Source organism: Nyctereutes procyonoides, unplaced genomic scaffold (genome assembly GCF_905146905.1).
Source record: "Nyctereutes procyonoides isolate TBG_1078 unplaced genomic scaffold, NYPRO_anot_genome, whole genome shotgun sequence".
NCBI lineage: Eukaryota > Metazoa > Chordata > Mammalia > Carnivora > Canidae > Nyctereutes > Nyctereutes procyonoides.
This window is the reverse complement of record NW_026575120.1, coordinates 32,175,028-32,202,618: the sequence shown is the minus strand read 5'-3', so window position 1 is coordinate 32,202,618 and position 27,591 is coordinate 32,175,028. Positions and strand designations below refer to the sequence as shown.

The window sequence follows — 27,591 nt, the reverse complement described above, 5'->3', positions numbered from 1 at the left end:
CCCCCCTGCCGCAGTGACTTCTTGCTCTGTGTGTCAGTCTTGTTAGGAGGGCAGGGACATGCATCCCTCGCTTTGCACTCCTGGCAGGTCTGTTTAAAACGGACCATGTAGAAGGCAGGGACCATGTCTTATACATGGTGCTAATGAATACTGGCTACAAGAGTGGCTTCCTGAGATGGACTCAGGAGAATGCTTTGTAATGTGAAACATTGTAGAAATTCACAATAAAAGGTGGTATCATCAAGAAGGGATTGGATAAATTCATGGGCCAGAGATCTATACCACCAGTAAATGGAACTGAGGCAAGTTTGAGAGCTCTCTACAATGTTTCAGAATGTTTTTTCCCTTAGAACAGAGGAAAAATCATGTGGGATGTTTTTTTCTTCTGGCCACTTGATGTTTTACTAATGGTTCTGACACATTCATCATTAGAGTTGCATTTATTTGGGGTTTGGTCCTCTTCCTTTTGTGAGCCTAAAATGTTCAAAACTGATTCAACTGAATCTAAATGAAAATGTCCTCCCCACACTGACTTCCTTAGGAGAAGTCCTGCTATAGCTTCCGACTCCAGGAGAACTTCCAGACTCCGGTCTCATGCATTTCTTGTCGCATTTCCCATCCAGATCTGGAACTTGGCTTCAAACAAACTAACGTTCTTGAACTCCTACAAAATGAAGATGTCTGTTATCCTGGGAATTGTCCAGATGGTTTTCGGTGTCATTCTCAGCCTTTTCAATCACATGTAAGTTTTCATGATTAACTTTTCTGCCTGTTGATCTGACCTTGTCGTTGACGAGCAGTGACAGAGCCACCAGTGTGGCCAAGTGTCCCTTTGTGCAAGAGCTTCCTCCTTCCTATGAGGAACGCTTTGCCATGTCTCTTGGCTTGAGCCAGGACAGGCTGGTTTCGCATAGGTGGCACCTCTGTTTTTCCTGAGCTGGGTCACTCAAAATATGAGTGTACCTTTCACCTCAGAAATATTTGAGGTTTCAGAAATGACTGGAAAGCCCATGGCACCTTGTTTCCCCCAACCTGAAAGTCCTTGGTCACTGCCATATTCAGGATTTGGGTCAGACAAATGGAGATATAAGTACGTCTGGGACAGTGTGCCCTCAGATTCTCAATTCCCTTTGATGCAATTTCTTCTAAGTTGTAGCAGTCTCTCCCTTGGGCTGTTGATGTCTTATCTTTCCTTTCCTTATATCAAGCTGAAAACTTTTTAAACTTGTTTTTCTAAAGGTGGAAATGTATGAACACATGGAAAGTGGTCAATTACACACTGACTCTTAAGCTTTCACCCGGAAGTAACAACATACCATTTCTGTTCCCATTGGCCAGAGCCACCCCTGTGGTGCCCCCTGGCCTGAAAGCTCATAGAAATGCAGTCCTACCTGAAAAATCAGATATATTTAGTGAGTAAACTAGTGGTGACTAGTGTCTAGGGGCCCTGGTACTACTGCCTACCTGAAGGGGCCATGAATATTAAATGAGAGATAATTCCAGAATATATTTTCTGGAGCAGTCTATCGTTGGTTTCATTGTATTTCAGGCCAGCTTCAACCATCCCAGTAATCCAGTTTTATTGCGAGATCTCCATTTTTGCTCAGATAACTCTTGCAATTAGCAAAGAGAGCGGGTACCCTTTCTGACATTTGAACTTGGGAGCCCCCATCTTACCCTTGTAGGATTCTGTGTCTTAGAGCAGGAGTTGGCAAACTTTTTCTGTAAAGGGGCAGAGAGTAAATATTATAGGCTTTGGAGGCCAGATGGTCTCTGTTACAGCTACTCAGTCCTGGTGTTGTAGTAGGAAAGTTGTCATGGACCATCTGTAAATGGATGAGTTGGGTCTATGTTCTAATAAAACTTTATTAATGAACACTGAAATCTGAATCACATATAATTTTCACATATCACAAACTCTTATTCTTATTTTGATTTTTTTTGTCAATCATTTAAAAATATAAAACTATTTTCAACTTGTGTGCTCTTTAAAAACAGGTAATTGCTCAATTTGGCCTGTAAGCCTTAGCTTGCCAACCCCTGTCTCAGGAGAAAAGCTTCCTAGTCCTGCTTCTATATCTTCGTGCCTTTGAATTTGTTGATATGAGCTAGATGTGCAGGTGAAGCTGTAGCCAAACTACCAGCTCACCTGCAGACATGCCCTTTGCTTCAGACACTACCCTCCAGACCCTGGTTCTCTTGAATCCTTCCTTTCTCTTCTTTCCATCCACGCATAATTGCTGCTTGCTAGGGGAGTGGATGGGGCGTGCAAAAAAAAAATGAACATTTTGTGCTTTGGGGAGAATAATTAGTTCCTGATATTCACTCAGTGTTCTGTCTTTCATGTGTGTGTTTCCCACCCCCAGATACTTCAGAAGAACTCTCAACATTGTTCTGCAGTTTATTCCTGAGATGATTTTTATTCTGTGTCTGTTTGGATACTTGGTGTTCATGATCATTTTCAAATGGTGCCACTTTGATGTCCATGTGTCCCGGCATGCCCCAAGCATCCTCATCCACTTCATCAACATGTTTCTATTTAACTATGATGACCCTTCAAATGCACCCCTGTACAAACATCAGGTATTTTTTTTTCTTCTTTTGTGCACTTGATAATGTCCCATCTCTCTCATACTCTTGAGTATTGCATAGTTATTGGCAAGACTGAGCCATCTTAGCACCCAGCCAAGGTTGTTAGGCTCTTTACATTTCAGAGGTGTTTATTAGATGAGTGGGGGGTACTCAGTGGTTGAGCATCTGCCTTCAGCTCAGGTTGTGGTCCGGGGGTCCTGAGATCAAGTCCCTCATTGGGCGGGAGCCTGCTCCTCCTTCTGCCTCTGTCTCTGAGTCTCTCATTAATAAATAAATAAAATCTTAAAAAAAAAAATGAGTGGACAGATGCTTAGGGCAGTATGGCAGTGCAACTCCAGCTGCTCCCATTTGGGAGAAATGGGTTATTTCTGTGCCATTGAAAATTGACTTGTACATCATCTGTGGGGAAATTTTAAAAAACCAGTCATTCAAACTGATAGGCCTGAAACTGAAAACAGTCTAAATAGCATATTAAGTCTAAATAGTCTTAATATTTAATAATCTTTTATTCTAAACATAAGCTCTAAGGGTGCAAGAAAGAAAATGGAATGAGTCAAGGTGAGAAGTCCCTCTGTTCATAAGGGCGGTGGGCTCCTGGGAAACTGAGATCTGAACTCATGCTCTCCTGTGAGCTTCCATGGCTGGCCAGAGATGCCCTTTCTTTTCTTTCTTTTGGTTCTTCTTCCATGAACAGTCCCTCCCAACCATTGGGTTTTATTGCCATTCTCTTTTCTTCTACCTGAACCAATTCATCATCAACTTAGCAATTCAACCTCATTATCAACTTAATATTTGATTTTTAAAAAGCATTAATGCTCAATGGGAGCTGGATATAAAAACAACTCAGTAAATTTGGTAACACAAATAGTTTTCCTCTAGCATCTCCCAGTACTAACTTGATAATACTATGTGAAAGTAGATTTTCACTAAGGGAGGGCACATTCATGTGTTCTGATTCCTTTGTAGCTTTTTTCCCCAATGCCAGGTGACCCTCTGCAGCTCATGTTACTTGCCAGAGGTTGCTCACCATGGATGTCCTCATTAAAGACCTGTTCTGCTCCTCCTGTGGCCATGCTTGCAGGGCCTCATGCGTCTGATTTCTAGTTGTTCTCCTCCTTTTTAGGAGCAGCAAACAATAAGAAGAGAACATGCCTTATGGCAGTGCACTTTTTTTTTTAATAAAAGATAAGGAATGATCTTAGATAATAATCAGAGAAGACATATACCTCCAAAAGTTCTTTGGAGGTAGCCCACTTCACTGTTGTAGCACCTTTTTGTTATACATCAGTGAATGGTATATGAACCATTCCTAGACCGTGAACACTACACGAACATATTTGGAAGGTTCATTTACTCAGTTCCAGAGTTTGAATGAAAGTTGACTTGGATTTCCCAAACAAGTCTTCTCTTTTAGGCAAAGGACTCAGACTCATGAAATATTTCACGCACAAACTACTTTCATAGAGACTGAAGTCCTCACCTGGTCTGGAATACTCACTGAACATAGCACAGTGAATGGCTTTTCCAGCTTTCTGCCCCCTTCAAAACCCTTATTAGGAGTTGGCTGGTTTCCCCATGCCCTAGTATGGAGATGAATTATCCTGACATGGTTTGAAATTTCCATAACCTCATTTTGGGGTCATGCAGCTGGAAGAGATGATGTAAGTTGATAACCCAGCCCCTTCCAACACTGCCCTGGCCATCTTTGAATATCAAAGAAGAAGAGCAACAGATCAATATAAATCTCTGGTTGCTGTGTACATTGTGAGCTGGAAAAGCCTTATATAAAGATGGACACAGGGTGATGAGGGGGCTTCATGCAGAGGGAGCTAGAACTGGCAAGTGTAGTGTGTGTTTCTGCAGCTCCCCTACCTCTTTTGAGCATTTCAGAGGGGAGGAGGGTAGAAGACTAAACAGATTGGGTGTCCCCACTGATAGCAGGGTGAATCTTGTTACAACTGGCATAAAAATTGTCCCCTGGAATTCACTGAGAGCTTGGCCAGAACAGTTGAAGAAAAGTGAGAGCTTAAGAAACATCCCCCCTCACCCCCCCAAGCACCCAGTGTCCATGCCTTTCTTGTAGCTCCAACTAAGCCTCACCGGGCTTCCTGGTTCTTTGACAACAGCAGCTCTGGGTCACTCCTCAAAGTTGGTGACTCGGGGGTATATAATAAGAGGTGAGGATGTGAAAGGGAATGTGTAGCAGGATGATAAGGTGGGATGAATTCTGGGTTTCAGGAGAGGCATAAAGCATACCAGAGGGGAGATATGAGGGAGACAGCCAGGGAGAGTTCACCATGGCTACCCCAGAGCCCGGTGGGTGACTCACCCACAGCCAGAGTGTGAGGAAGCCTTTTTTTTTTTTTTTTTTTTTAAATTTCTGAAAGACTGAGAGCAAGAGAGCTCAAATAATTATCTAGTACTGGAAATATAAAATTTCTAATTGAGATCATCTTTATGACTTAAAGTGACCCAAGGGCTTTTGGCTACTACAGAATGACCAGTGAAGTCATGGGGCCTGCCACACTTTTCTTGCAGGGCCAGGGGTTAACTACTCTCATGAGACAAGGGATAAATAAAGTTGCCCTTATTATGTGCCTCATGAGTACTTCTTATTCACATATGGTGTGTGGGGATAGCAAGGGAGTACTCAAAGAGTAAGGAATAAGCTATTTTTCAGTGCCCATCCTGGATTGACATTGGGTACCACTGGACTACAGTGGGAATACTCCCAAGATGTAGAGGTGAATGGATACTTTGAAATGCTTTAGGTCTCTCAAAATAAAGTACAATAAAAATGATCCATATTTATCATTTTTTAAATCCTATAAGTTATGTTGTGTGATCACCTTGAAATGTTGGAATCATACCATTTTGATTTTACAGCAAGAAGTCCAAAGTTTCTTTGTTGTTATGGCTTTGATTTCTGTCCCATGGATGCTTCTGATTAAGCCATTTATTCTTAGAGCCAATCACCGAAAATCCCTGGTAAGTGCCATTCATTTCAGTTCACTTACTGTGGTGGGTAGGAATGTGGGCTCCTTGAAAATAGAGTTCTGTGCTTTAGACAGAATCCTGGGCTTTGGGGGCCTTCTTATTTCCAGAATAATGCTCTATGAAGGACAAGTACATTTAAATCTTACATTTTCTGTTGTGTGTGTGCATGTATATGCATGGGTGTGTGTGCCACGTCTACTGGTAGTTAATGATTTATAAGAGTCTGAACATGGTTATTAGGTGAAAATAAAAGTATTCTATAGTTTGTTAATAAATACTGCAAGCTGTTTTTATCAGATATTAAAGTTGTGAGCCTTCCCTTTATTATGTTAGAGTGTGCGAGTGAAGTACAGGAGTAAACAAATACAAATAGGCGAGCTTCTGTTTATTTGTGTTGTTTGCCAATTGCCAGACACCAATTGCAGCCCGTTTCCTCCTTTTGTCTGAACTGCTCCTGAGCCTCACATTTACTCAGGGAATGAAGAAGAGTTCATTATCAGTTTAAATCAGATAGGATTTGGGAAGATTGACCTCCCAGGGCACGTCAGAGTCTAGAAATCCACATGTGCACTGTTTGAGATTATTTTTCTGCTCTATCTACATCAGTGCAAAAGAGTAAGTGGAATGTGCTGAGATTACATATGTTTTAAGTGGTTGTAGATATTTCCAGATGAATTCTTTTCTAAAATCTGTGGGATATTGACCTGGTGGAGGTGGGGACCTGGAGATGAGACTGGAGTTTCAGAAGTTTGTCCCTTGGTGGCGCCCTCTTTCTACATCACCTGCTTCTCTTCCAGTTGTGTCCTGCTAGCCTGGACTAGTTAGGAAGTCTGTCTGATAAATACAATTCATAGGGGAGATGAATAAATAAAACAAAGGCAAAGCAAAGAATACTTGTTTATTGTTGGTTAATTTGTGAGAGACCCAGATGATAAAGGGTGGCTGAGGTGGAAAGTTGTCTGAGGTGACCAAGTCTTTCAAAGGAAGGTGACAAATAGCTATTTGCAGATATAGATGCAGCTCTCTTTTCTAGAAACAGCCTGTCTGTAAGTCAAGTGAGCTAAAGCCCATGAGTCCATACATGAGCTGCTGGCCCACCTGAGTCCACAGACTCTAAAATGATAGCTCGCCTTGCTCTTAGCTCCACAAAAAGTGTAAATAGTTGCTGATCTCAATGTGGTTGATTTCTCTCTTTTCTCCACGATGACTTATACAATAAGGAAGGAAGAGAAGGTTTTCTTAGTCTGCCATCTTGGATGATATTCCAAACCAACTCTGGGTAGCAGAAGCTCCCCAAGACTGGGGACGGGGGCGCTGCTTGTCTCTTTGAGATCTCCTTGGAATGCATAGCTGTTGGTTAGTTTTTTAGGCTGCTGATTAGGATCCTGGTGGTCCTTTTCCATGTTAGAAACATTTCTCCCACCTCTATCCAAGAGATTTCCATAATTTATCTGGCTACCCTTCTCAGTTCCCTTTATGGAACCTTAAGGGAGGCCCAATAGAGAAAGATTATAAACATATCGTTCTAATGGGCCTCAGGGGTATGAGCAGAGGTCCCATGTATTCAGGCTCCCCTATAACCCTGTAACCCAGGGCCCCTGTATTTGGAAACTCCTGCCCTAGAGGGTCACCTGTGCTATGGCCCTTGTGGCACATGCCCCATTAGCAGCCAGTGAGTGCACATCTCCTTCCCTGGACAGCTGGACCTTCCACATTCTGCTTCCTCTTCTGACTTGCTGCTCCAGACCCTCTCTCACCCATATCTCAGGTCACAGTGAAGTAACTTTGCATTTCTACTTAAAGTCTTTACATTTACATGTGCATTTTATGCTAAACTTTATTGAAAAAGTTTAAAAAAGAAAAAGATCACAAATGATCAGTGAAGTATCACAGTGTGAACACAGCAACGTGACCTGCAGTCAGATCAAGACAACACAGTCAGACCCCAAAATTCCCTTTGTGCCTCCTTATCGTTCTCACCCCAGGATAATCACTATCCTGACTCTGAATACCATTGGTTAGTTTCATTTGTTCTTAAATTCTGTGTAAGTGGGATCATACAGTACACCCTCCTTTGGATCTGGCTTCCTTCGCCAGTGGTGTGTGCGAACGTGCACACGTATGTGTGATAGCTATATAGTATTACTGTATATGAATATACCACAATTTATTTATCTTTTGGCATACTAATAGTTATTTGGCTTGTTTCTAGTTTTATTGTGTATTTATTGATTTAGGTTTTAAATTAAAATGTTTTTCTTTTGTATTACGTTTAAAATTCCAGTATGGTTAACACAGTGTTATATTAGTTTCAGATATGCAATATACACAATAATTCATCACAATAAGAATACTCTTAATCCCTTTTATCTATCCTACCCATCCCCCTACTCACCTTCCCTCTGGTAACCACCACTTTGTTTTTTGTAGTTGAGTCATTTTTTTTTCTCTCTTTTTTTCATTTGTTTTGTTTCTTGAACTCCACATGAATTAAATCATATAGTATTTGTCTTTCTCTGATGGACCTATTTCACTTAGCATTATATCCCCTAGATCATCCATGTCCTATGTCCTTGCAAATGGCAAGATGTCATTCTTTTTTATGGCTGAGTAATTATCTATCTATCCATCTATCCATCCATCCACACCACACACCAGCTCTTCTTTTTTTCATTCATCTGTGGTTGAATAAACTTAAGGGTACATATGTTTTTTCAAATTAGTGTTTTCATATTCTTTGGGTAAATATCCAGTAGTGGAATTACTGGGTCATATGGTAATTCTATTTCTTATTTTTTTGAGGGGCCGCCACAGTTTTCCACAGTGGCTGCACTAGCGTGCAGTCCCATCAATAGTACACAAGGTTTCTTTTCTCTCTACATCCTCTCAAACACGTGTTGTTTCTTGTGTTTTTTATTTTAGCCATTCTGACAGGTGTGAAGTGTGGTTTTGATTTGTATTTCTCTGATGATGTGTGATGTTGAGCATCTTTTCATGTGTCTGTGGGCCAACTGTGTGTTTGCAGAAATATCTATTCATGTTGTCTGCGCATATTTTGGTTGGATTATTTATTTTTTTGGTGTTGAGTTGTAGAAGTTCGTTATATATTTCGTTTACTAACCCCTTACTGGATTTATCATTTGCAAATGTCTTCTCCCACTCAGTAAGTTGTCTTTTAGTTTTGTTGATGGTTTCCTTTGCTTTGCAAAAGCTTTTTATTTTGATGTAGTCCCGTTTTTATTTTTCTTCTTCTTCTTCTTCTTCTTTTTTTTTTTTTTTTTTTTTTTTTGCTTTTGTTTTCCTTGCCTTGGAAGACATACCTAGACAAACGTTGCTATGGCTAATGCCAGAGACCTTACTGCCTGTATTCTCTTCTAGGATTTTTGTGGTTTGAGTTCCACCATTAATTCTTTAATCCATTCTGAGTTTATTTTTGTGTCTTGTGTGAGAAAGTGGTCTAGTTTCATTCTTTTGCATGTAGTTGTTCATTTTTCCCAGCACCATTTGTTGAAGAGGCTTTTTCCCCCATTGCATATTCTTGTTTCCTTTGTCAAAGATTAACTGACCATATAATCATGGGCTTATTTCTATGCTCTCTATCTGTTCCATGGATCTGTGTGTTTATTTTTGTGCGAGTACCATACTATTTTAATTACTACAGGTTTGCAATATAACTTGAAATCTGGAATTGGGATACCTCCACTTTTGTTCTTCTTTTACAAGATTGCTATGGATATTTGGGGTCTTTCATGGTTCCATACAAATATTTGGATTGCTTGTCCTAGCTCTGTGAAAAATGCTGTTGGTATTTTGATAGGGATTGCATTAAATCTGCATATTGCTTTTGGTAGTATGGACATCTTAGCAAAAGTGTTTTCTCAGTCCATGAGTATGGAATATCTCCATTTTTTGTGTGTTATCTTCAATTTCTTTTATCAATGTTTTTTAACTTTTGAAATACAGGTCTTTTGCCTCCTTGGTTAAGCTTTTTTATTTTTATTTTTTTATTAAAAATTTTATTTATCCATTAGAGACAGAAACAGCGAGAGAGACAGGCAGAGAGAAGCAGACTCCACGCAGGGAGCCTGACGTGGGACTTGATCCCAGGTCCCCAGGATCACTCCCCGGGGTGAAGGCAGCGCTAAACCACTAAGCTACCGGGGCTGCCCTCCTTGATTAAGTTTATTACTAGGTCTTTAATTCTTTTTGGTGCAATAGTAAATGGGATTGCTTTCTTAATTTCTCTTTCTGCTACTTAATTTTTAGTGTATAGAAATGCAACAGATTTCTGCATATTGATTTTTGTATCCTGCAACTTTACTGAATTTGTCAATCAGTTCTAGTGTTTTGGTGAAAAACTGTTTTTTTTCTACATATAATATTGTGTCATCTGCAAATAGTAAAAGTTTTACTTCTTCCTTACTACTTTTTTTTTTTTTGATACTACTTTGGATGTCTTTTATTTCTTTGTTGTCTGATTGCTGTGGCTAGGACTTGCAATACTATGTTGAATAAATGTGGTGAGAGGGACATCTTTATCTTGTTCCTGATCTTGGGGAAAAACCCTTTTTTCCACCATAGAGGAATGATAGTAACTGTGGGTTTTTCATATATGGCCTTTATTATGTTGAGGTATGTTCTCTCTAAACCTATTTTTTTTAATAATGTATATTATACTTTGTGAAACAGTTTTTTTTTTCTGCATCTGTTGAAATGATCATATGGTTTTTATCCTTTCTTTTGTTGATATGATATATCATGCTGATTGACTTGTGAACATGGAACCACCCTTGCATCCCAGGGTAAATCCCACTTGATTGTGGTGAATGATTTTTTAAAAGTATTGTTGGATTCAGATTGCTAGTGTTTTGTTGAGGATTTTTGCATCTATGTTCATCAGACTTATTGACCTATAGTCTTCTCTTTTTTATGGTATTTTTATCAGGGTGGTGCTGGCCTCACAGAGTGAATTTGAAAGTTTTCATTGCTCTTCTGTTTTTTGGAACAGTTTGAGAAGAATAGGTATTAAGTCTCTAAATATTTGGTAGAGTTCATCTGCGAAGCCATCTGGCTCTGGACTTTTATTTATTGGGGTTTGTTTGTTTTGATGATTCAATTTCATCAGTTGTTGGTAATTGGTCTGTTCAAATTTTCTATTTATTCCTGCTTCAGTTTTGGGAAGTTATATGTTCCTAGGAATTTATCTACTTCTTCTGGGTTGTCCAATTTATTGTGATATTTTCTTATAATCCTTTGTATTTCAGTGGTGTTAGTTGTTATTTCTCCTCTCATTTCTGATTGTGAGTCCTCGTTCTCTTTTTTTGATGAGTCTAGCTAATGACTTATTAATGTTGTTGATCTTTTCAAAGAACCAGCTCCTGGTTTTATCTGTCCTGTTGTTTTTTTAGTTTGTTTTGTTTATTTCTGCTCTACACTTTATTATTTCCTTCCTTGTACTAGTTTTGGGTTTTATTTGTTCTTTTTCTAGCTCCTTAAAGTGTAAGGTTAGGTTGTTTGAGATTTTTCTTGCTTCTTGAGATAGGCCTGTATTGCTATAAACTTCCCATTCAGAACAACTTTTGCTGCATCCCAAAGATTTTGGATCATCGTGTTTTCATTTTCATTTGTCTCCATGTGTTTTAAAATTTCCTGTTTGATTTCTTTGTTGACCCATTCACTCTTGAATAGCCTGTTAATTAACCTCCATGTATTTGTTTTCTGTCCAGATTTTTTCTTGTGGTCAATTTCTAGATTTAAACATTGTGGTTGGAAAAAATGCATGCTAGGACTTCAGTGTTTTTTAATTTGTTGAGGATTGTTTTGTGGCCTAACGTGATCTATTCTGGAGAATATTACATGAGTACTTGAAAATAAAGTGTATTTTTTGTAGTCTTAGGAAGGAATGTTCTGAATATATGTGATAGATTTATCTGGCCCAATGTGTTATTCAAAGCCACTGTTTCCTTGTTGATTTTCTGTTTGGATGATCTATCCATTGGTATAAATGGGGTGTTAAAGTCCTCTAATATTATTATATTACTATTGATTACTTCTTGTATGATTGTTAAGAGCTGTTTTATGTATTTTGGGTGCTTCTCTATCGGGTGCATATTTTTTACAATTGTCATTTCTTGTTGAATTGTTCCCTTTATGATTACATAGTGTCCTCCTTTGTTTCTTGTTATAGTCTTTGTTTTAAAGTCTATTTTGTATGTGGTGTCATATGTTACATCCTTTTAGTTAGTGAATCTCTTGATTCAGTTTTATAGATGTGTTTAATTTTACTACTTTTGTGCTTCTTTTGTTACTCTTGCTTATGATCTTTTGTTTCCACTTGGAAGGTTCCCTTTAACATTTATTGTAGGACTGGCTTAGAGATGGTGAATTCCTTTAGCTTTTGTTTGGGAAACTCTTTATCACTCTTTCTATTCTGAATGATAGCCTTGCTGGAGAGAGTTTTCTTGGTTGCAAGTTTTTTTTTCTTTCAGAACTGAATATATCTTGCCTCTCTCTTCTGGCCTGTAAAGTTTCTGCTGAAAAATCCACTGATAGCCTTATGGGATTTCCCCTGTATGTAACTTTTTTCTCTTGCTGCTTTTAAAATTCTCTCTTTATTACTACCTTTTGCCATTTTAATTACTATGTATTTTGGTATGGACCTTCTTAGATTGAATATATTGGGGGAATCTCTGTGCCTTTTGTATCTGGATTTCTGTTTCCTTCTCCACATTCAGGTGGTTTTCAGCTATTATTTCCTCAAGTAAAATACCTGCCTCCTTTTCTTTTTTCTTCTTTTTTTGGAACACTTGCAATGTGAATATTATTACACTCCATAGCGTTGCTGAGTTCCCTTAATCTGTTCTCATTTTTATTATTCTTTTTCTTTTGTTCAGCTTGATTGCTTTCCATTACTCTGTCCTCCAGGTCACTGATCTGTTTTTCCACATCCTCTAATCTAGTCTTTATTCCCTCTAGTGTATTTTTAATTTCAGTGATTGATTTAATCTCTGACTGGTTCTTTTTAATGTTTTCTATCTCTACTGAGGGCCTCACTGAGGTCTTCTACTCATTTCTCAAGTCCAGAGAGTATCTTTATGACCATTTCTTTAAATTCACTATCAAGCATATTACTTATCTCTGTTTCACTTAGCTCTCTTGCTGGGATTTTGTCCTATTTCATTTGGGACACATTCCTCTGTCTCCTCATTTTCTCTAATTCTCTGTGTCTGTTTCTCTGTGTTAGGAAAGTCAGCTACATCTTGTGCTCTTGAAAGTAGTGGCCTTATGAAGAGGAGGTCCTGGAGTGCCTGCAGTACAATGTCCTCTGTTCACCACAAGCTCAGTCTTCAGAGGTGTCTCTTGTGTCCTACTGTTGTGGCTGAGCTGTTTGCCTTTAGTCTGGTCATCTCTGATGACTCTCTTTGCCTGTAGTGGGCCAAGTTTGGTCCCTTTGTTGTTAATGAGCCAGTTTGGGCTCGAGTTGGGTCAAACCTGGCATTTACCAGAGATGCAGTAGCACTGAACTACAGGGCACTTTCCCTCTGTTGTCCCTAAGAAGGTTTTGTTCATGGGCACAGCTTACAGTCAGTCTCGATGTCTGCTGCCAGCCTACTGCTGATGCCACTCTTGAACAGGTTTGTGTGGTTATCTTTCCTTCTCCCCAGGGCAAGAGTCACTTTGGAATGGTGCTGAACACTGTGGAGGCTGCTTGAACAATGCCATGCTTGTGCTGCTTTCAATGGACTCCTGCCAAGAGTGGGTTGGAGGGGGTGCTTGGCAGAAAAGCATGTGGGGCAGTAGGAGGCGGCACTGTTAGCAGGGTGGGTGGAGAATGTTTGTTGGTTGCACTGATTCCTGCAGGTGACTGTGTATCTAGGCTAGGGGTTGGAGGAAGGAAATGCCTGGGCCAGATCATTTGTTGGAGAATTCTCTTAAAGATCCTTGCCTCTCCAACACAAATTCTAAGATTAGTAAGTAAATCTCCTTCCCTTATATACCCCCCCCCAAACTGCTGTTCTATGCTGTATCTCAGCAGGGATGTTTGTTATGTTCTTTCTTTAGAGGTGGGGCTTTAATTTCCTATCACCCTCCAACTTTCCCAGGGTGGAGCCTGCTGATTTTTATAGTTCCAGGTGTTAAACACCATTGATGATAAGAACTTGCAAAGTTAAGCCCTTCTGGTTTTCAGAGCCAAATGATATGGGGCTTTGTCCTCTGAGTGTGGGTCCCCTGTGCCTAGAGGGTCTGGTTGGGATCTGCTTCTCTCTTTTCCAGGCCTCTGTGTCCCTCCCTCCTATGGACAGTGTCATGTGTTAGTCTGTTTCCCAACTGCATCTCTGCCCTTCCTACCATTTTTTTGGTGTGGCTTCTTCTCTACCTTTAGCTGTGGAGAGTCTGTTCTGCCAGTCTTTGGTTCATTTTCTGGGTTCTTTACACTGATGTGGGTGTTATCTAGGAGTGTCCAAGGGACAAGAGGAGCTTAGGATCCTCCTACCCTACCATCTTCCCTGGAAGTCCTCAGCTTGTTTCTAGTTTTAGTGATTACAGATAATACTGCTCTGAATATCCTTGTTCATGTCTTTGGGTACATGTGTTTTTAGAAAGTTGTCAGTAACTAATTGAAAAGTCGAGTTGTTGTACATTTTATTTTACTGGGCACCCTGCTCACACATTGTGAGATGTTTAGTAAGTAAGTGGAGAAGATAAGCTCTAGGATTCACAGTATCCTGCTTCTGCAACATTATTCATGTTCATTTTAACCAACTTCAGAATAATGACCAGAAAAGGCTGGAGTGTAGAGATGCAAATGAGAATCTATCTCCTGTGTCTCATTTGGTATTTTCTTCTTTAAGGGAGAGAGAAAGTAGGATTTCAGGAGACAAAGTCATGAGCCATGTCCTTCACCATGGGACAAGGAACTCTGAGGCCAATGGGAAAGGCTTACTCAGAGCTGCCTCTTGGGAACTGGCACCCTGGAATTCTTGTCCAAATGGATTCAAGTCCTATTCTAGGCCCTACAAAGGGCCAACCACATAGTGGCATGGCTACCATTAGACCCTGACATGCCAGGGGGGCAGCTCTTTTGGGGGAGCATGGGTGGAACATGGACAGTGTGGTGGGAGTGTCCACCTGTGTGCACACATGGCCCCTGTGCTATGGGATGAGAGCAGAGGGAGAAGGAGACGGTGGCATGCCATGGTGCAGGGCCAGCTCACCTGTGCTGCCATATCCTGGTGTAGGACCCTAAATTTGAACCTGGCCTTTCTAGTTCATATGAGGATTGATTTATTGATTTGATCAAGATAGGATGCTAGAACATATCTTATTTAGGGGTCTGATGGCTTGACTTATAACTTAAATAGTTACATATATGGCATGTGGACATCCATTTTTACCTTTGCCCAAGGCTCTGCAAATAGGAGATGTAGACCCACTAAAGAAAAGGTAAGGAGAGGGAGACAAGACAATAGAAGAGCAGGGGACCTCGTTTCCTCTGGTCCCTTGAATTTAGCTAGATAATTATCAAACCATCCTGAATACCTATGAATTCAACCTGAGAAGTATGAAAAGAATTGCTGGGAGTCTACAAATAGAAAAGCAACCACGTTTTGCAAGGTAGAAGATGCAGAGAAATGAATCTGAAGGGATATATTGGAAGATAAACAGGAAGGGAGCTTCCAGAAGCTGGCTACCAGAAAGTGGTAGAGTTGGCAAGTGCAAAATGGAATTTTTAGGGGTCTGCTCCAGTGAGAGAGGTCCCTGCCTGAAAGGTGCTCAGGTGGTAAAGCAGGGCAGAATCTGAGGTGGGACAGTGTGGTGTCAGGATCCCCGGGGTCACAGAAAGAATGGGGTGCCTGACCCCAAAGAGTTCCCAAGCACTGGAGTGGGGGAACCGGGTGCAGTCAGTGAGCCGGGGAGGGGACTGGACTCTCACCTCGGTTTTCCATAAACTGTGAAGCAAGGCCCGTTCAGGCAGCCAGTCTGTGTGGGGGCCCAGCAAAGGGAAAAAACGCTGTGACCCTCTGCCTTCCCCTGGGAGAGGTGGCAGTGGTGCCCACAGGATTTGGTGACCACTCTCCATGAGGGGGACCTGCAAGTGGCAGGCCCACAGCAAGCCTCCTTCCTCCTCTGGGAGGATCCGTGGGACAGGCCCCACGGGAGTCTGAGGGTTTGGCACACACTACAGTGAAGACTCTTCCCTGAAGGTTTGCTGAAGAGAGGGGGCTCCAGGGCTGGAGAGAGGGCATGGCCCTTTTTATTTTCATCTTCTAAAGCAGCACAGAAAGTCTTAGAGAACAAAAGCCACTTAGAGCAACCCAAGGAAGCTTACACTGGCCCCCTGGCAAGGAGTGGCACATCTCTGCCCAGCAGGCCCCTGCCCCAGAAGAGCAGCTGAAATATCAGGTGAACATCAGCTTTACAGAGCACACAGGACTGCAAAACTCCAGTGCAGGGGAAAATAATGTATAGAATTCAAGTTTTTTTTTTTTTCTCTTGATTCTTTTATCTTTAGTTTAAAATTTCTCTTTATTTTTTTCTTTTTCAACTAGTTTCTTATTTTATCAACTTTTTAAAAAAAATCTTTTTAACTTTCATTTTTACATTTACATTTTATAGGTATATTCTTCATTTTTGGCTTCCTTTCACTGTGTTCAATTTTATTTGTGTGTGTGTGTGTGTGTGTGTGTGTGTGTGTATATATATATTTTTTTTTTGCTTTCTTTACAATTTTGGGGTATAGTATCTTTTAACAGACCAGAATATACCCAGGACTAAATGGATCACTGTTTTGTCCACTTGGGAGATTATATTCTGTACCCCTCAGCCCCCACCTTTTTTTCTTTTCCTCTTCTTTTTTTTTAAAAAATTTTATTTATTTATGATAGTCACACGCAGAGAGAGAGAGAGAGAGAGAGGCAGAGACACAGGCAGAGGGAGAAGCAGGCTCCATGCACCGGGAGCCCGATGTGGGACTCGATCGTGGGTCTCCAGGATCGCGCCCTGGGCCAAAGGCAGGCGCTAAACCGCTGCGCCACCCAGGGATCCCTCTTTTCCTCTTCTTTTTTGGCTTCTGACCTCTTTGGATTCCTCTTGTGTGTATTTTGCTTGGGTTGTGGTTGATATTTTTAAATTTGTTCTCTTGTTCATCCATTCTTCTCTGGGCAAAATGATTAGAAGAAGGAATTCACTACAGAGGAAAGAACCACAGATCTAATAGGTATGGATGTAAGTAAAATGTCAGAGCTAGACTTGAGGATAATGATTATAAAAGTTACTAGTGGGACTTGAAAAAAGCATAAAAGACACTAGAAAATCCTTTAGTGCAGAAGTAAAATCTAATCAGGGTGAAATTAAAAATGTTCTGAGATGCTGTGTAAAATGGATGCTCTAACAGCTAGGGTAAATGAGGCAGAGGAGAGAGTGACATAGAAGACAAGATGATGGGAAGGAGGGAAGCTGAGGAAAAGAGAAAAACAACTAATGGATCATGAGGGGAGGCTTGGAGAAATACCATAAAGTGAAACAATATTATAATTGTTGGAGTCCCAGAAGAAGAGAGAGAGAGGGACAGGAGGTGTATTTGAGCAATCATAGCTGAGAACTTCCCTAGTCTGGGGAAGAAAACAGGCATTTAAATCCAAGAGGTTAAAAAAACAAACAAACAAAACCCTCAAAATCAATAAAAGTAGATCAACATCCCAACATATAATAGTGAAGCTTGCAAATTTCAGAGATAAAGAGAAAATCCTGAAAGTAACTCGAGACAAGAGGTTCTTAACCTACAGGGTTAGGAATATTAAACTGGCAGCAGATCTATCCATAGAGACCCGTCAGGCCAGAAAGGGCTGGCATGACATATTCAGGGCCCTAAATGAGAAAAACACGCAGCCAAAAATACTTTATCCAGCAAGGCTGTCATGCAGAATGGAAGGAGAGATGAAAAGCTTCCAGGACAAACAGAAACTCAGAATTTGTGACCACTAAACCAGCCATGCAAGAAATATTAAAGGGGATCCTGTATGTGAAGAGAGAGCCCAAAAGTGACATGGACCAGAAGGAAACTGAGACAATCTACAGAAAAAGATACTTTACAGGTAATACAATGGCACTAAGCTCATACCTTTTAACAGTTACTCTGAATGTAAATAGGCTAAATGCTCCAATCAAATGACAGAGTATTAGATTGGATAAAAAGCAAGACCCATCCATATGCTGTCTACAAGAGACTCATTTTAAACCTAAAGACACCTCCAGATTGAAAGAAAAGGGGTGAAGAACCATTTATGATGCTAATGGACATCAAAAGAAAGCTAGGGTAGCAATCCTTATATCAGATAAATTAGATTTTAAACTAAAGACTGTCCTAAGGGGTGAAGAGGGACACTATAACATATGTAAAGGGTCTATTCAACAAGATGATCTAACAATTAGAAATATTTATGTTCCTAAGTTGGGAGCACCCAAATATATAAAGCAATTAATAACCAAATTAAACACATTGATAATAATACAATAATAGTAGGGGACATCAACACCTTACCCACAGCAATGAACAGATGATCTAAACAGAAGATCAATAAAGAAACAAGGGCTTTGAATGACACACTGGAACAAATGGACACCACTGATATACACAGAGGATTCCATCTTAAAGCATCAGAATGCACATTCTTCTCGAGTGTACATGGAACATTCTCCAGATAAGATCATATACTGGATCACAAATCAGGTCTCAACAGGTACCAAAAGATTGGGATTATTCCCTGAATATTTTCAGACCACAATGCTTTGAAACTTGAACTCAGTCACAAGAAGAAATTTGGAAGGAACTCAAACACTTGGAGATTAAAGAGCATCTTACTAAAAAAATGAATGGGTCAACAAGTAATTTAAAGAAGAATCTTAAAAAATCATGGAAACAAATGAAAAAGCAACTGTTCAAAACCTTTGGGATACAGCAAAGGTGGTTCTAAGAGGGAAGAATACAACAATACAAGCCTTTCTAAAAAAATTAGAAGTCTCAAATACACAAGCTAAACTTACACCTAAAGGAGTGGAGAAAGAACAAATAAAGTCTAAACCAAGCAGGATAAGAGAAATAATAAAGATTAAAGCAGAAATCATTGAAATAGAAACCAAAAGAACAGTAGAACAGATCGGTGAAGCTAAAAGCTGGTTCTTTGAAAGAATGAAGTCTGGCTAGGGGTTTACTGATATCACTATCAAAAAAGAAAAAAGACCCAATTTAATAAAATCTTGAATGAAAGAGGAGAGATCATGACCAACATCAAAGAAAGACAAATAATTTTAAGATATTATGAACAACCATATGCCAACAAATCAGGCAATCTGGAAGAAATGGATGCATGCCTGGAAACTTATAAACTACCAATACTGAAACAGGAAGAAACAGAAAACCTGAACAGACCCATTATCAGCAAGGAAATTGAATCAGTCCTTAAAAATCTTCCAACATACCAGAGTCCAGGGCCAGATGGCTTCCCTGGGGAATTCTACCTAACATTAAAAAAAAAAAAAAAAACTAATACCTATTCTTCTAAAGCTGTTTCAAAAAATAGAAAGGGAAGGAAAACTTCCAAACTCATTCTTTGAGGCCAGCATTACCTTGATCCCAAAACCAGACAAAGACCCAACCAAAAAAGGAGAATTACTGACCAATATCCCTGATGAACATGGATGCCAAAATTCTCACTGAGATACTAGCCAATAGGATCCAACATTAAAGAGATTATTCACTAAGATCAAGTGAGATTTATTCCTGGGATGCAGGGGTGGTTCAACATTTACAAACCAATCAACATGATACATCATATTAATAAAAGACAAGAACCTTATGATCCTCTCAATTGAGGCAGAAATAGCCTTTGATGAAATATTGCATTCTTTCTTGATTAAAATTCCCCAGTGTAGGGATAGAGGGAACATACCTCAATATCATAGAAGCCATATACCAAAAGCCCATGGCAAATGTCATTCTCAATGATAAAAAACTGAGAGCTTTTCCCCTAAGGTCAGGAACACAACAGGGATGCCCACTCTCACCACTGTTGTTCAACATAGTACTGGAATTCCTAACCTCAGCAATCAGACAACAAAAAGAGGGATGCCTGGGTGGCTTAGTGGTTGGGCATCTGCCTTCAGTTCAGGTCATGATCCTGGAGTCCTGGGATTGAGTCCCACATCGGGCTCCTTGTGGGGAGCCTGCTTCTCCCTCTGCCTATGTCTCTGCCTCTCTCTCTCTCTCTCTCTCTCTCTCTCTCTCTCTCTCTTTCTCTTTCTCATGAATAAATAAAATCTTTAAAAAAATAAATAAAAGGCATTCAAACTGGCAAAGAAGAAGTCAGACTCTCACTCTTTGCAGATGACATGATACTTTATCCTTTGGATAGTCCTTTGTGTTTTTCTTTTAGTTTTGTTGACTGTTTCCTTTGCTGTGCAGAAGCTTTTTATCTTGATGAAGTCCCAATAGTTCACTTTGGCTTTTGTTTCCCTTGCTTTTGGAGATGTGTCTAGCATGTGGAAAACACAAAGGACTCCACCCCCAAATTGCTAGAACTCATACAGGAATTCAGCAACATGGCAGGATATAAAAATCAATGTACAGAAATCAGTTTAATTTCCATACACTAACAGTGAGACAGAAGAAAGAGAAATTAAGGAATCTATACCATTAACAATTGCACCAAAAACCATAAGATACCTAGGAACAAACCTAACCAAAGAAGTAAAGGATCTGTACTCTAAAACCTAAAGACCACTTATGAAATTGTGGAAAACACAGAGAAATGGAAAAACATTCCGTACTCATGAATTGGAAGAATAAATATTGTGGAAATGTCTATGCTATCCAAAGCAATCTATGCATTCAGTGCAATCCTTATCAAAATATCAACATTTTTCACAAAACTGGAACAAATAATAACTTGTATGGAATGAGAAAAGACTCTGAATAGCTAAAGAAATGTTAAAAGAAAACCAAAGCTTGTGGCATCACAATGCAGACTTCAAGCTATATTACCAAACTCTAATCATAAAGACAGTGTGGTGTTGGCACAAAAACAGACACATAGATCAATGCACAGAATAGAGAACCCAGAAATGGACCCTCAGCTCTATGGTCAACTTATCTTCAACAAAGCAGGAAAGAATATCTAATGTAAAAAGGACAGTCTCTTCAATAAATGGTGCTGGGAAAATTGGACAGCCACGTGCAGAAGAATGAAACTGGACCATTCTCTTATACCAGACACAAAGATAAACTCAAAATGCATGAAAGATCTAAATGTGAGACAAGAATCCATCAAAATACTAGAGGAGAACACAGGCAACAACCTCTGAGGCCACAGTAACTTCTTGCTAGACACATCTCTAAAAGCAAGGGAAACAAAAGCCAAAATGAACTATTGGGACTTCATCAAGATAAAAAGCTGGGCACAGCAAAGGAAACAGTCAACAAAACTAAAAGACAACTACAGAATGGAAGAAGAAATCTCAAATGACATATCAGATAAAGGGCTAGTATCCAAAATCTGTAAAGAACTTATCAAACTCAACACCCCCAAAACAAATAATCCAGTCAAGAAATGGGCAGAGAACACAAACATTTCTCCAAAGAAGATAGACGAATGACCAGCATACACACACTGAAAAAATGCTCCACATAACTGGGCATCAGAGAAATACAAATCAAAACCACAACAATACCACCTCATACCAGCGAGAATGGCTAAAGTTAACAAGAGGAAACAACAAATGTTGGTGAGGATGTAGATAGAGGGGAACCCTCTTGCACTGTTGGTGGGAATGCAAGGGTAGTACAGGCACTCTGGAAAATAGCATGGTGGCTCCTCAAGAAGTTAAAAATAGAGCTACCCTACCACCCCACCCAGCAATTGCACTACTAGGTATTTACTCCAAAGATACAAATGAAGTGATCCAGAGGGGCACCTGCACCCCAATGTTCATAGCAGCAATGTCCACAATAGCCAAACTATAGAAAGAGCTGAGATATCTATTGACAGATGAATGAATACACACACACACACACACACACACACACACACACAGGATCATAGGGGAAGGGAGGGAAAACTGAATGGGAATTCATCAGAGAGGGAGAAAAACCATAAGAGACTCTTGACTATAGGAAACAGAGTTACTGGAGGGAAGGGGGCGGGATGGGGTAACTGGGTAATGGGCATTAAGGAGGGCATGTGATGTGGTGAGCCCTGGGTGTTATGTGCAACTGATGAATTATTGAACACTACATCTGAAACTAATCATGTATTATATGTTGGCTAATTGAATTTAAATCAAAAGAAAGAAAGGTAAAAATACCTTAATGCCTAGTTTGTAATACTCCACCCATAAAATCATTCTAGGAAGCTCTTTGGACATGGGACATTAAGTTTCACAGTGACTTGAAAGAACTATTCTATTCAAATTCAGGGTAAGGAGCCTAGGTTGCTCAATGTGTTAAATGTCCGACTCTGGCTGAGGTCAGGATCTCAGGATCATGAGATCAAGCCCCTCTTTGGGCTCCATCCTGGGAGTGGAGCCTGCTTAGAATTTTCTCTCTCTCCCTCTCCCCCTCTCCCTTTGCACCACCATCTTCCCTTACTCTAAGAAACAAAGAAATTCATGAATAAAACCAAGCCAGATTATATGCTGACTATACCTAGATTTTTTTGTCCTTGAATTTTTTTCTTGGCTGTTTTTGTAAAATGATGTTTTTATTTTAAGAAAGTGTATTTGTGTTGAAAAAGTCATTGTGTCAGTCCGTTTGGACTGCTATAACAAAATACCACAGACGGGGTGGCTTATAGAGAACAAATTTATTGTTCATTTCTGGAGGCTGCGAAGTCCAAGATCAAAGGCTCCATAGTATGTTCAGTGTTGTGAGCCCCCGCCCGGTTCTAAGCCGGCATCTTCTCACTGTGTCCTCACCTGGTGGAGGTGGCAAGGGAGTTGTGTGCGGAATTCTTTATAAGGTCACTAACCCATTCATGAGGGCCCCACCTTCATGACCTAAGTACCTCCCAAAGGTCCCACCTTCGATTATCATCTTTGGGGGTTAGGATTTCAACGTATGAATTAGGGGGGATATAAACATTCAGATTGTAGCAGTCATTCATCTCTCCTGGTTTATTTGTCTAGAGAAATCTAGCTGTTCGGGTCATAAGGCTGTGTTGAAGGTACAACGGACTATTTTATCATATATACACACACTCTTGTACGTGCACTGATTTACTATAAAGGCAGATTAATTTGACACATTCTAGAGCACCACAGAGAAAAGCACATGCTCTGGAATCAGATTGCCTGGGTTTGAATCCTGGCTCTGCCACTAACTAGCCTTACGAGCTGTGTGATCTTGGGTACATTTCTTAACCTTCCTGTGCTGTAGTTTACTTCTCTGTAGAATGAGGTGATAACAGTGCTTAAATGAAAAGATTATTATGAAGGCTAAATGGGGTGATAGCGTTTAGAACAGTGCTTGGTACATAGTTAATATTTAATGATGACCTTTATTTTATGTAGAATAAATTGTAGTTCTAATTCTAAGGGTGGATTTAGTTCTTCGCTTCCTTGCTTGCTGACAGCTACAGGCCTCCATGATGCAAAATGCCACAGAGGACGTCGAAGGTGACAACTCCAGCCCTTCTGGGAGCACTGGCCAGAGGGCTTCTGCAGGTGCCCACGGGGCTGAGGATGACCATGAAGAAGAGGTATGTGGGACTCAGTAGTTGACAAAGATGCCCCAGTGTGTACAGATTCTAGATGTGGGATCTCATCAAGGGTGATTGTCAAATATTTAACGGCCAGTAGGGTGTGGCCACCAGCCCATCAGAAAGGATTTAGGCAGTGGAGCTGGGAGGGTCAGGAGGACCTGATCCTGTAGTTGCTGAGTCCAGGGAAGTTGGGAAGGTTGCAAGGGAGGGGGGAAAGCCTATAGGATCAACGGCTACTCGGGACACCTGAGGGGCTCAGTCAGGTGTCCCAACTCTTGATTTCAGCTCAGGTCATGATCTCAGGGTCATGATATCTTCTCTCCTTCTCCCTCTGCCTCTCCTTCACCCTAAAATAAATAAATCTTTGGGGGAAAAAGAAAAAAAAAAACAGCTATTCACCAACCAATCTAGGGGTGTTTTAACATTTTAATCCAGGTGCTGGTGTATCTGTGAGTGTGGGGTGAGTACCAGCCTTCAGATCAATTGGCATAGAAGCTCCTCGATGTTAGCAAGACCTCCTTGACTCAGAACCGTGCCCCGGGAGTCAGCTGTGTTTGTTATGTGCTGTCCAATCAGTGCCCCTCAAACCAAGAGAGCTGGGCCCAACTCTAGCCCTATTGTTAAAGTCAAAGGCGGGTTATTTCTTCCCAGCCGGCCTCCCGGACAGAAGCATGCCCAGCCTGCCCAGCCGCCATCCCCTCTTTGTTTTCCTGTCTCCACCCGGGCTCTGCTGGGACTTAGCTGACCTATCTTTGTAACATTATCTGCCTCTCCTGTGAATTCATGAATTGTTCTGTGCCCTTCCCCCTCCCTGCCCATTTCTGTCCAAGGGCAGCCACTCCCCATCAGGAATGTGCTGCATTTTCCCAGATGAAGCAGGTGGCTGTTTTTATTCCACCACTGAAGTGCCTCAGATGCCTGAACTGGCTGGGGGTTTTAACTGGAGTTCTGTTCTAATCCTGGAGTGGGGATGGGGATGGGGCTCCTGTGAAGCCTGAGGGATGCTATAAGAAGCTCCATATGTGGTGTGAATTACTTAAAGAAATACACTCATTTAAACTAATGGATGGCCAATTAGAATTAATGAAAAATCTGGATCAGATTTTTCCGACAGGATTCCAGGTACAGAGAATAACCCATGTTAGTGGCTATTAATATTACTGTCTGTCCGACTTGCTGGGATGTTTTAGAATCCAGCCTGCACATCATCTGCCTCACTCTGTCCCAGCCTCTCCCATACACCCTCTCTCCTCTGTTCTCCTACCCTCGGGATTTACCCAGTCACTCCACCTGCTGCTTCTGCAGTGAACTGGCTGCCACCGTTTGGGCCGCACATAGGTTCCTTCCCCCAAGCATCATCATGCCTGGGTCTCCCATTGCAAAACAAATACAGGCTTGATTACATTGTCCCCTCTGACCTCTCTCCCCACCAGGTGTTGGCCAATCTCAGGGTGAAGGGCACAGTTCTCAAGACTGTCAAGTCCGCCTAAGACTTCTGCCCCTAGCTGCAGGTTTGCAGAACCCCCCCAAGACCACCGTCTCCTCAGACCAGTCAGTTACAAATTCAAGGTCCCTCATATTCCATCAGGGCCAATAATTGGTAGAACGACTTACAGAATTCACTAATGTGCGATCCTTATAATTAGAGTTTCATTGTAGCACAAGTATACAGATCAGAAGCAGCCAGAGGAAGGAGCACCTGTGTGGAATCTGACATAGGGAGGGTTCCAAATTTCAGAATTTTGTGTCCTTAGGGAGGCATTAGTCTCCCATCATCGACATGTGGCAACATGCACACAGAATTGCCAGCCCAGGAAGCTCACCTGAGCTCCAGTGTCCGAAGTTTCATTGGAGTTTCATTACGTAGGCGTGCAATTCAGTGGTTGTGTTCCATCCCTTCCGTAGAGATGGGGCTGGAAGCACATGGGGCCAAGTCACAACCCTCTAACCACAGAAACTATCAGGTGTGGTCCCAGGGGGATCACCATGAATAACAAAGACAGTTCCTTCCCATGGGAGATGTCAGAGGCATAGATCCCTGTCTTCTCTCCATGGCTCCTGACGTGGTTGACCACCGGACCACCACCCCCATTCCTTCCTGGGTGTCTCTCTGACCTTGCCCACAGCCGTGTGATTCCTCCCAGTCTTTTGGCTTTTTCTTTACATCATCTGTTTCTTTCTCACCTCCAAATGAAGATGTTTGGAGCTCTTCTTTCTGTGCTTTTTCCCTTGTGTATCTTCCCAGTCTACTTCCTCCCACCACCCCTCCTCCCACAGGTGAGGTCCTAGGTATCCAGTTGCAGCCCTGACTTTGCTTCTAGCCTGTCTGCCTCTCCTACTGTGTGCTGAGAGATTCTACTTGTATGGCCAGCTGTGACCTGAAATGCAACATATCTGAATATGTCAACTAATCTCCTCCAATTTTCCATTTCTGTCAATGCCGTTCTTTAGTGCCTCAGACTTATGCTCGCTTCAGCAGCACATATACTAAAACAGTGCCTCAGACTCAAGAGCCTCAGAGCCCTGTATGACTCTGGCCCCTACTGGGTGAAAGACCCTTCTGTGTCCCCACAGTACTTGTGATTCTTGATTATTGTGCTTTCCATGCACATTGTCCCCACTAGACTGAGCCACTCGAGGGCTGGGTTGGTGCCAGCCAAACTGTTGCCCCCACCGTGGCAGAGCACATTTCTTCCTCCCCATCCCTGGATTAGTAAACTAATCAACCAACAGGCTCTTTTGTTATTGGCTTTGCCCTTGGGGGCCATTTTGCTACCAGGTTAATCTTCCCCCAATACTTCTTTATCCCCCACCCCCATTTTCTATTCAGATACCTTTTTATGGTTCCTCATTGACTCCAGGTTATTTTTGTCAACTCTGTCCTTTCCTGAAACTTCAACAACTGGTCTCTCCTTTCCCCTCCTCACCAGACAAGCTCCCACTTCTGCCAAACTGTTCCTCCACCCCTACCCCAGAACTCACTTTCCTGATGTTCCCAATTTCCTGCCTTTTCCCTACCAGGAGTCATCTCCTTCACCAGGAATGGTCTTGCTTAGCTTTTACTTCCGATGCCTCCCCCTCCTTCATGGCACAGTGCACATCTACCTCCTGTGATGCCTTACCAGCTGTTCTCTCTTCTTCTTTGAACTTTTTCCAACTATTTCTGGGAAGCATTATTGCACACATACTGTGTTTCCTACTTTGTGCTGTTAACTCTCTTCCTACGAGTATATTATCTTTCTCTAGTTCAACTGGAAGTGACTTACGGTGGAGGCCATGTTTTATTCATCTGTGTATCATTAGTAATACCTTTCATATAGGGAATACTTAATGAAATTAGAATAAAAAACCCCACAACCTCTCTCTTTCAGTTCAATTTTGGAGACGTCTTTGTGCATCAAGCCATCCACACCATCGAGTATTGCCTGGGCTGCATTTCAAACACAGCCTCTTACCTCCGGCTCTGGGCCCTCAGCCTGGCTCATGCACGTGAGTGAGTGGCCCTCAGGGTCACAATCAGATCCCCCCTGGGAAACAGAATCAAAGTACTTGCCTTCTTGGGTTATTTCTGGCTGTTCGTTCGTAGGAAGAAGTGACTTTTCCAGTAGGTCTGATTTTATATTCCTAGAGTGGTTACTCTCTGTATCAGTTTCCTATGGCTGCTGTAAAGAATTGCCACAAACTTAGCAGCGTAAAACAATTTACTATATTATAGCTCTGGAGTCCTAGAACCAAGATGTCAGCAGGACTGGGTTCCTTCTAGAAGCTCTAGGGGAAAGTCCATTTCCTTGCCATTTCTAGTTTCTAGAGGCTTCTTGCATTTCTTGGTTCTTAGGCTCATTGCTCTGACACCTGCTTCAGGCCTCATGTCTCCAGTTTCTCTGGCTCTGACTGCCCTGCCTTCCCCTTCTAAGGACCCTTGCGGTTACCTTGGATAATCCAGGATAATCTCTTTATCTCAGCATTCCTTCAGTTAATCCTGTCTGCTGAATCCATTCTTAATTCCTTTTGCCATATAGCATTTTCTTGGGTTCTTAGGATTAAAATATGGCCATCTTTGGGGGATTCACTTTGAGAGGAAGCCTGTCTTAACTGTGAACACTGGGAGGAAATGGGCTGCCGATTGAGCTGACCCACTTGGGGGCGGGGGGCGGTGCTCACCACCTCAATGAATTCACAGCCATCTAGGGTCAAGTTAGGCCCAGTAATCCAATTTTGAAAATGATTCCATCCCCAGAGTTTACTTAAG

At 41.3% G+C, this 27,591-nt stretch overlaps 1 protein-coding gene across 4 annotated transcripts in view; it reads left to right on the top strand.

Annotated features, from left to right (window-relative positions):
* The window catches only part of ATP6V0A4 (ATPase H+ transporting V0 subunit a4), an 83,490-nt gene that overhangs the window by 51,377 nt on the left and 4,522 nt on the right, over nucleotides 1-27,591 (top strand). For all 4 annotated transcript variants that reach the window (XM_055335016.1, XM_055335014.1, XM_055335015.1 and 1 more), the window contains 5 exons: nucleotides 624-742; nucleotides 2,367-2,583; nucleotides 5,479-5,580; nucleotides 23,214-23,339; nucleotides 26,714-26,831. In XM_055335016.1, the coding sequence (XP_055190991.1) occupies nucleotides 624-742; nucleotides 2,367-2,583; nucleotides 5,479-5,580; nucleotides 23,214-23,339; nucleotides 26,714-26,831 (682 nt within the window). The remainder of the gene's footprint in view (nucleotides 1-623; nucleotides 743-2,366; nucleotides 2,584-5,478; nucleotides 5,581-23,213; nucleotides 23,340-26,713; nucleotides 26,832-27,591) is intronic.